At 41.4% G+C, this 10,617-nt stretch overlaps 1 protein-coding gene across 1 annotated transcript; it reads right to left on the reverse strand.

Moving 5' to 3' along the window:
- Positions 1-5,401: 5,401 nt before the first annotated feature.
- On the reverse strand, positions 5,402-9,841 carry capza1a (capping actin protein of muscle Z-line subunit alpha 1a). Its single transcript, XM_079218898.1, has 10 exons — positions 9,805-9,841; positions 8,177-8,240; positions 8,021-8,072; positions 7,852-7,915; positions 7,515-7,724; positions 7,350-7,429; positions 7,121-7,199; positions 6,969-7,040; positions 6,722-6,784; positions 5,402-6,352 (listed from the first exon to the last, which is right to left on the reverse strand). The coding sequence occupies exons 1-10, from the start codon at positions 9,838-9,840 to the stop codon at positions 6,212-6,214; spliced, it is 861 nt and encodes a 286-aa protein (XP_079075024.1). The 5' UTR covers position 9,841; the 3' UTR covers positions 5,402-6,211.
- Positions 9,842-10,617: the final 776 nt, after the last annotated feature.

A 10,617-nucleotide genomic window follows, 5' to 3' on the forward strand; every position in this document is an offset into this window, starting at 1 on the left:
TAGTCATCATTAGGCGTTCATACACTTATCAATAATGCCACAACGTTTATGCTCCTTTGCACTACAAGTACACGAGATACAGACTTCATAGTGGTTTGGTTTGTGCGTTTGGGGAAGATACACGTTTTGTTGTGGTGTTCTGTATGCTTCAACCTTGTGTGTACGGGCACCAGACCTGAGTTTAGGCATGGGGAGATTAGCCACTGCTGCACCAGACGGAAACAGCACCTCCTCGAGCTGATGCTTCACTGCCAAGTCCACTGCCCGATGTTCCAGCCTCAAGGAGTACCGGTTCAGAGTAAACTCCACGTCAAACTTCATATTGCTGATAAAAGTCTGCAGCAACCTGAAATGAGAGGAATGTGGCGCTTTATTCACCGGCTGGGACGTAGACTAGGTTCCTAACAGACACCTATCCGTTGTCCAGCTCTTACCTCTTTGAGAAGCCCAGCTTCACGCTATCCAGCTCCACTTTGTGAACATATCCGTTGTACACAGTGATCGGCTCGACCTTGTCTCCTGATTTGGAAACCCTGAGACAATCTCCCCGTAGTACAGATGGACGATTCTCAGCAACACCAGGAACCTGTTTGGAGAACAACAGCTGTGCTTTGTGATCATTCCAAACACTGAGCTTTACTCAGATCTGCAAGCTTTCAGAGGACAACAACATAAAAGAAATAATAGAACATCAAAAGAAGCAGAGAGATTGACTCTTCATTGCTGTCGTTTAAGCAGGAGATGTGTACTGTGAGGATTCATTTACTCTGAGTGCGAGCAGTTTTTTGTTGCTTTTGTCTGGAGTCATGACTTGATCGTGGAGGTCGTACTTCCTGATGTCCACCTCCATCTGTATCTCTTCCAGATTTAGCAGGAGGTGAAGTCGCTGAGCATACGTCTTCATCTTCAAGGAAGAGTTGAGGAGACTCCTGGGCATGAAGCACACACACAAGCAGTGTGATGACGGGGGAGTTAAGCCCAGAAAATACTAGATTTGTAAATAATTAGGTCGGTTTCTCACTTGACTGAAGCCAGTTTCTGTCTGGCAGCTGCAGAGAGGTACTCAGAATCCTCCATCCTTTGTTTCGCCAGTGCCTTTAGGTAAGACGGGTACTTAGAGTCTCCCAATTTCACTGCCATCTTTAGAGGCTTGGTGCCAGACCTGCAGAGATAACAAAACACATCAAGCATGAATAAAAGACCATTTCTCTCATCGTTCTGAGAACTCACAACTCAAAAAAATTGCTTCAACCAAACTAAAATCTGTAATAATGAATGTTATGCTGCTAGTGAAATTGTTTGTACTCATTCTATTTGGAGAGATTAAGATGATACGCGGCGCTTATCCGTTACACTCAGAACATTAAGAATAACCAACCTACCAACCAAACATTGCAGGACTCACAATGGACAGTTAAAAAGTATAAGACTCAGCGGGCTAGAGGTTACGTGACCCCACGTCTAACGCCACCATTTCTTGCACTTTCAAACTCATAGTCTTTCGACCCAATCGATGTTCCATTTATTAGACTTCATGCAGCTCCCTGTGGACCCACAAAAGACCCCGCAGTGTGTCAAATATGTGGAGTTTCCCTCAAATAACATAAAAGTGTGTTTCAACTTTGAGTCTTGAACTAGTTTGCAATCCATTTTTGAGAACTTACCCCTGAGGAGGGACTCCCTCCACGACCACCGTGTTGACAGGCTTGTATGTGACCACCTGAAATGGTTTGTAAGGAGACACAGGCCCCAGCTCCACAGCCAGAGGGGTCCTGGCTACCGCTTCCATCTCCCTCACAATGCAAAAGGGCACGGATTCTGGCAGATCTGGGCAGAACTCAAAGTACATCGTAGCGGGGAAATATCCATAATGGTTCAGTGTGTACCGAACCACGACCTCGTAGCTTTCTCCTGTGAACGAAAGGCGGCGGCGGCGGCGGAGATGCAAGCGTTAATTACCTCGCTTCTGTTTTTTTGTGAATGAAAACCGAGCGGAGGAGCATTGGCAGTCTCACCAGGACAGAGGTACAGCGGAGCAGCTCGGTTCACTCTCCTCTCGTCCTCCAGAGAGAAACAGCGGATCTTGTGCAGGGCCGTGTAGAAGGTGAAGTATATGCTGCTCGTGCCCTTGTTTAAAATATGGAACGTGAGGGCGAACGACTCCCTCAGACGATCCACGGTAAAATGAACCTTTCCACCGCTCGCCGCCGGGTCGGAGGTGATCTCAATGCCCCACTTGTCCGCTGTCAACTTCTTCCTGTAGGGGAGAGTGTCATGGTCAGGCTGCAGAGTTTACAACCGTAAGACTTGTAACTGCAAGATGGTGTAAAAATACTGCAGAGTGTAACTGTGGAGCCATGTATGTGTCAACACTCCCATCTCCCCCTCTCTTTATCTTCCTGTGTTTGTCGTCTATATACTTTTTCCAATATCAGACAAATGCAAAATTGTATCTTCAAGGGGTTAAACATTTCATCTGGATCCCATTATTTCTCTTCATGGGTTTTATTACTTTTTAATATGAAAGGAAATGAGAGAAGGGGAATGAAATGCTTCAAAAAGGTCCACAGCAGGATCCACACCGAGGACACAGTTCATGTCCGGTACCTTAACCCCTAATCTACCAAGGCACACCCAGACAGCTCACATGTCTGTCACAAGATTGGACAGATTCCCAGATTCACTCCTACTTTTGCACTATTACTTGGATTATTTAATATTTCACACATATTGAAACATTTTTGGTGTTTGTATGCGACTATATCTACCTTGAAAATGTAGTTTTACTAGTTTTCTTTCCTGCTACTTTTATTTACTTTGTTCCATTTTACTGCCCTTTTTTTATTCTAATTAAACATATTTGAGTATTAGTCATATTCTCTGTGTGTGGCATGGAGGGGACTTTATCTGCATTTTGTTCACAATATTTTGTTGTATATGACAACACATATGACAGCTGAACCTTGACCTTCAAACGCTGCTGGCACCAGAAAGAGCTCCTCCCACATCCTCTGCCAGTACTGCTGGCTTCCTTTTTTTTAATTCTTTTTTTAATAAACACGGTACAGATTTTTAGTTGTGCATTTTTAAAAGTGTGTTATTCAATATTCAACTTCCATCACTGTGACAGCTTCTTCCTTGATGCAGTCAGAGTCCACACCTATTGTCGCATGTTATAAACTTAATGAGAACTTGTGTGACGTCCACCTGTTTGGCCAGTGTCACGTGATGGTTGTGGAAGAACCACATTTGCATATGAAAAGGGCGGACAATGAGATAGACTTTACTGAACCCAACGTGTCAACATGACTCACTTGATGTGATACAAAAGACAGTGTTAAAATGGCCAAAACCGACCTGTTCACCCTCAACTTGTGAAGGATTTCCGTAGCCAGCTTCTTCTTCGGGGTCAGCACAGGCTTCAAAGGAGTCGAGGGAGCGGGTGAAGGAGACGGTGTCTCGCCCGTCTCCTGAGAGCCAGAGCCCGGGCTCTGCTCAGGGGCCCGGGGCCTCCTCCATTGGTCACAGTACACTCGAAACTACAGTGGCAATTTAAAAATAAACAAATAAATGTTTGCCAAAAAAAAAATGACACTTCCTAATTTCTGGACTTGACGTCTAGTCGTTCAAGGGAAAGAACAGCTCATCCTACCTGCGGCCTGACATTTATGTAGATGCCCCCCTGCTTCATGTGGGCTTTGTTGCACCTCAGCAGGGCACGCAGGACACTGGCAAAGGTGGGGTCTTGTATTCCTTCTCTGTGAACAAAACACACAGAGGGGAGTGGTATTATCCACAGACACAACAGTCAAACCACTGCATCCGACACGCTAGTTTTTTTGTTTTATTTTGCAGCCCAACGTTACCTGCCCCTAAATTCAGAGTTGTAGATGTCCCGAAGTTCTTTTTTGCTGGTGATGGAAATTCTTTCCCCCAGAAATTCAATGAAGTCCAGTCCGCATTCAAGCGCGTCTTTAAGCGACATGATAGCGTGCCACAGGCCGCCGCTGCCGGCTATCTACTGACTCCAATGAGGAAGTTCACCGGCTGAGCGACTATCACCGTCAATTTCCTCAAATGTGCGTGTAGCTTGTTGCTGTGAACGCGCTGCCGCACACTCCTTCCACGTTACGTATTTTGCGCGACTTGCGCATGTTTTCCGTGTGCGGAAGTGAAACTTTTGCCGTTGCTTTATTTGTCAGAACACATCACGCGCCCAAGGTCGGAACTCCAACAGAGATTTCTCATTATTTTTTTTTATTTTTTTATTATTTAGAAATCCCCTATTTTGAACGACGGCATCGACGGATGCCGGAAGGGAACGTATGCAATTGTTTTACATACGGAAAACGAAAAGACGTCTGCGGCGGAACATGAATACGGAGTTGAAACAAAACAACTTTAGCGCAAAGTCTTGCGTCTTTATTCATCAAAGCTCAGCCGGTGACTTTCCCGACCGGGACTATTATGACGAGTAGAGGCTCCCCGTCCTCGGACACGATATCGTTGACACTCCCTGGGCTCCATATGAGCAGGGCAAAGTGAAATGGGCGTTTCCATCTGTTTCCAATGTATTATAGTCATTTGTAATATTTTTATTTTTTATTTAATAATTGTGAAATGCACATAGCTTCATTAAAAAAATGCATTGTAGCTAATACTGGATTATATTGACGCTGGGAAGCTCGGAAAACTCATGCTGAAAGACAAATAATGTAATGAGTATTACATTTTGACACAATGATTATCTTGGTTATTGTTAAATCTATTAAATTATATTAATATGATTTTATTGATTGCCTTCAAGGGATTTTTTTAAATTAAAAAGGTCTTTGATCTGGCCAATAACAGTCCATAAACCCACATATTTGTGCATTATAGTACATTTTAACATAATGAGATTGTGATTAAAGATTAGAGTTAGGGCTGCAATTGACAATTATTTACATTATTTCAGCATCTGCAGATCATTTTTTTAATTAATCGTTTGGTCTATAATCATCAGAAAATAATAAGAAAAAATACCACACACATTTTTAGAGCAAGAGATGACTTTTTTTTACCGACCAACAGTCCAATAAATCCACTAATTATTTCAGCTGTGAGGATAGAAGTTTACAATATGTGCGAGCAACACAACGCCCAAGTGCACGGAACAGCACAATTATATTCGTCATTTACATACTTAGTTAATGACATGAAATATAACAAATAGTATTTAGTGACATATTGTATATGCTTCATTATAAAGCAAACCTCAATGAAATTTAAAACACAGCTTTTTCCCCCCATATTTTGATAATGCCACTGCTTATATTCCCAGAACCCAGATGAAAACATCTGGTGTCCAGGCTCTCTTAAAAGAAACTCCATACATGATGTAAAACACAAGCGATCACCATTGCTTGACCATTGCATATGTTTATTTCTAGGAATAATAAATGTACTTACAGTTTGTATAAAAAAATATAGCAAAAGCTAAAGGCAAACAGCTTTCAGGAAGACACCAATACCGTATCAGTTCAGGGCGGTATATAGGGATTATAACCAAAAATGTCTCTCAACAACAAGGAGAAGTGAAAGAACTTAAAGAAGGAAGACAAAATATGGTCAGTGAATGGGAAAAAAAACATTATGTGCTTTGGCTACAACCCTGCATCCAGAGGGATGCATGTGTCCAAACATATGAGATCTTCAGATGTATAATTTGGTGCCTTAAAGTGCCGCTCAGTTAATATATCGAATTGCATACAGTATTTGCCCTCTGCTAATAGGAAACTACACGAGATATTGGAAGCTCTTGAAGAAGATCAGTTATGTGATATAGTGTAAATTAGTTGCTACATGAAAAGTCAAGGGGTTTTGAGAGAATGTGTCCATTTTGAAGCATGGAGGATCACAAACTGTGTCTGTTTAACTTGTGACTTAGAATTTGGGAAATAACCAAACTTTCACAGTGTTACTAAAGGCATTTTTTGTTTAAAAAAAAAGTTATAGTTTTGCAAATGAGCGACAGTGACATCACTCATCGTCTTTGTAAAATTAAGGCATCTCCTCGTAGTGCATAACGGAAGATGTCTTTCTCTGTTAAACCCCCAAACAAATGTCTGTTTTAGCCGGACATACAGTACGTTACTTTGCGTCACACGTTCGCGCGAGCATCAGCTTCTACTCAATTTTGCTTGTCGTAACCCAAAACAGCCTCAGTCCTCTAAGCGTTCTGCATCTCCTTGCCAATCTTGTAGCTGAGGATCTTGTTCCAGTCAATCTTGGTGCGGGTGACCGGGAGCTGTCTGCGTAAGGCCTTGAATGTGGTGTCCGACATGGTCTGATAGTTCTCACTGATGGCCACCTGAAGGGGAACAAAGATAAGTAACATTTACTTTTGTGTTGTACGTACTGGTATGATTCAAGTGTGTACACTTTTCCTGAAATGGCATGATACTCTCGTGTACGGATTATAAAAAAATGGAATATCTGTTAAATGTCAAAGCCTTTAAGTTTGCTAACCTGGGAAAAAAGGCAAATATTACTATTACAATTACTATTCATTCTAATTTCATCATGTCTATACAATACATGTTTTGACAATATTTTAGATAGATTGTATTAACTTTAGTGGCAGTGTTTGCGTCTGCTGTGCCTTGTATACTTTGCATGGCACAATAATGAAAACATTTAATTCCCATACAAACTCTTGTTATTCTTAACTCCCACATACCTGGTAATCATTCTCTGCATCCTCAATAATTTTCACAAGCTCTTTTGCAGTCTGGCTCTCATTCTGCCAAAACACACATTTGTGGGTTAGTTAAAAAACTCAAACACACATCAAAATAAATCGAATAGGAAATACTCCAATAAATCCATTAAATTATTTTCTACTTGATTCTGGATAATCTTAGTCAGACCATGGCTAAAGCTTTAAGTTTAAAATAGAAAAACTGTTGATATGTTAACATACTTACAGACACAGTCAGAGATTCCTGTACGTCTTTATGGCTCACCAGTTGCACATTTCCATCCTCATAATAATGTACCTTGAAATGAGGAAACAACAGTGAGACAAAAATAACTTTACAGCTGAGCGGAAACTAAACCCGGTAATTACTCAACATACCTGTATTTTCAAAACTCCGACCACTTGGGCTGTAGATTGCGAGACACTGAACTTCCATTCAGACCGGCAGCAACCGTTCCTGGAAAACAGAAAAAGTAAAAGAGTAGACTTAAAAAACGATCCCAAATCACACCTAACACACTGCCTCTATGCTGCAATGCTACAATGCTAGGCAATATAGTTGTCTACATGAATTTGATTTGGAAGTTCAAAATTAGATCATTATTACCAGAAGTTTCTAGGCTCGAATTGATGGCCCTCAATACAAGCGATGATGGTCTGCTGGCCATCAACAGTTTTCCCATAAACCTGCAGCAGATAAAAACATGATGAGTGGCTGATTCATCGTGAGTAATGCGGAATATGGCTGTGCAGCCCAATAGAGCAATCTTACGGTGCAAACTCCACTGGGGTAGTGCTCCTTGACGTAGGCCCTCAGAGCAGAGTCGCAGGCGTCTCTCCAAGACTTGAGAGTTGACCCGCCGCCCTCATGGGGCTGGGGGTCGCTGGCTTCCTTTCTCAGGTGGTCAAACTTGAAGGAGATCTTGTTGTGAGGGTCAAAGTAGCGGCCATTACCCAGGTCTCCATGCTCCGTAATCAGGACCTTCAAGGGGAAGAAACCTGCCTTTTACTCAGGAATCGTCTTTAGAACATAGAATAATTGTGACATTTTAGGGGGTTCAATGAGTTAAGCAAATGATCTTGATATTTTTTTTGAAGAAAACGCTTGCCTGATCTTCATATCCATCAATTTTGGCAAGAGTGAACTGATCCATGTTGTACTGGGCAAAGGCACTATAAAAAGAAAAAAAAGGAAAACAACCGCAATTTGCATTTACATCCAGAATATAATTTTCTAACGACATATGAAAAAAAAAAGGAGAAAATTATGAAACTTACTGAGCCGCGCCCTCTCTGAGAAGATTATCATTGTTGAGCAGTATTCGCACATCTGAAAAAAAGACAAATGAACGTAAGAAAAAGCATTGACAAATTGTTTCCATACACATTAAAACGCAAGTAGTCCTAAAGACGTTCCTCACAAATAATGCTTACCATTGAAGACTTCATTGAACTCTCCTGGGGGAGAGTGCATCACAAAATTAGCTGCAATACGCACCTAGAAATAAATCAAATATCTTGTCATAAAACTTAAAAGAGGAAACACATTATCATTCAATACAGTGTGTCACTTATCAGTCCACTTCCCTTCATGCTTAAATAAACTGTGGTGGAGCAGAAAAACAACTTTCTGTCTCCTCTCTTGCCAAACCTGGTGCCAATGTATTCTCCTTTTGAGATAAAGCAGAAGATGTATAGGAGAAGTGAATAACCTCCAAATAGCCACTAGAGGGAAGCAGAGAGCAGTCTGCTCTCTTTCTTGGCCCCAGAGTTGTTAGCTCTATTTTGGCCACTCCTTAGATGGCAAACAGGGTACTTCGCCCAAGGGCTTTTCTTAGCAGCCAGAATGCAAGTGTAAGCATGTGGTGTCGAAAGCCTCCTCGTGAAGACATCGGTGCTGTGTATTATATTTGCTCTCAAATGGTAATACACAGCAAGAACTGTTTAGTTCAAGAGAAGTTCCAAATGACCCATCATTTATTTGCCCATCACTCATTTGTGACCTGCGTAACTTTAATCAGTCCTAATGCCACATCATAGTGAGGCTGTGCCAGGGATGCCGTCTGTCAAGCAGACAGTGTTATCCAGCCTCCAGGCTGCCATTGACCTACAATGGGCTGTCCAGCTGAAAGGGCAGAGAGGCAGAACAATGAGTAACCTAATTTGACTGTGCTCCAGAAAAGTTACTCCATTCAGAGCTCAGAAATCCCCCCCCCCGAGGCTCAGACACTCCACCATGCAGTTCAACAATTACTTGCAGAGGTAAATATCCAATAAAAAGGTTAAAATGGGGGATTTAAATCCTTTCATTACACCGACTTGTTTACATTTATTTTTAAAAAGGTCCACTACAGTAATGCTTGGAGGTCTAAGCTCCAATCACACCATCAGCTTTAGGAATGCAAAGCATTATTTTTCTTTTACAACATGTCGCAACATGAGGCAGGGGAAGCAACACCAAGCCCAACAACACTGCATTAAGACACGACCTGCCCCGTGAATTAGTGCAAAAAGTTACAGGCAGGCGAGCTAAATACAAAAATATCTGCACAACTTCAACTAACTTCAACTTCCGATGTGATACAGACAAGTACAAGCGACCACACTGGGTGTAGTTGACTGGGTGTGGGTGGTGTTACAATGCCGATGCACTACCATTATCCTCACTGTAAATGCAGGAAGTACATCTACTTCCTTCCATTTAGCATCAACGTTAGCTCTTCGTTTTTCATTATTTAAAACTCTTTAAATCCAGACAACAAGCTCAGCCGCGCGCATATGTCATTCTTAATCGAAAGGAGGCCGGACTCAGATGAATTAGCTGACTTTTATTACGTAGTTTTGCACAGGGACACCATGCAAAGGTAACAGTTACAGTTGTGAACTGTCAAATACAACCCTGCCTCGGTTTAGCCACGCGAAGCTCCACCAGCAGCAACTTAAACGGCTCGTTTGAGAGTTCATGCCACAGAATAAGAGTTACATAAAGCACTGTTTGTTTTCAAGGCAAAATGTTAAAGGGGTAATAGAAAAAATCACAGTATGAATTTATAAAGTAATACCTTCTCTTCATCGCTGAGCTCTTCGAAATCTGCCATCTTGGCTCAATGAAGCGTTAACAAAGCGACTGTGGAGGTTGCCAGGTTTGCGTGACTCCTCCCGGCGCAAACACGAGACCAACCAGGAAAAACTGCCCTGAGGTGGCGGAGCTCACTGTCAGTGTTTGCATGATGAATGTTCAACACATACATTTAATGAAATAGAAACAACTTAGATGGATATACATGGTCGAATGAACGATTTTTTTGTTCAAATTATAGATTATTTGATATTTTTTATATGACTTCTGAATTGACAACCGAATCCATGTGTTACACAATAATAATAATAATAATAATAATAATATATATATATATATATACATATATATATATATATATATTCAAGGGAAGTGCATACTTCATGTGTAGTTATATTATCTATATAAATAAATGTATATTGGGATGAAATACAAAATATTACTTGCACATACAGCTGACAAAATCCCAACCTGGCAACTACGACGCGTTCATGAGATGTGGGATGGGTGGGACAGACGAGCAGTATCTATGTTTGTTTGTTTTTACGTCACACACAGTACAACTACATTATTTGGGATAAGTTTGAAATATGCCATTTACGTAGTTGTTTCTCCGTCTTGGGTAGTGCCATACAAGCTATTTACACTATACAACTCTGAATTACGATAACTCTGATAGAACTTGAAAGCAGCAATAGCCCATCCCATGGAGAAGTTACACGTCACGTGATTTAGTTTCATCTGATCCTGTCTGCTGATGTGTTTGGATGGTTTCCATAGTATCTTCTTACACACA

The sequence above is a fragment of the Taurulus bubalis genome (genome assembly GCF_910589615.1).
Source record: "Taurulus bubalis genome assembly, chromosome: 5".
NCBI classification, from domain to species: domain Eukaryota; kingdom Metazoa; phylum Chordata; class Actinopteri; order Perciformes; family Cottidae; genus Taurulus; species Taurulus bubalis.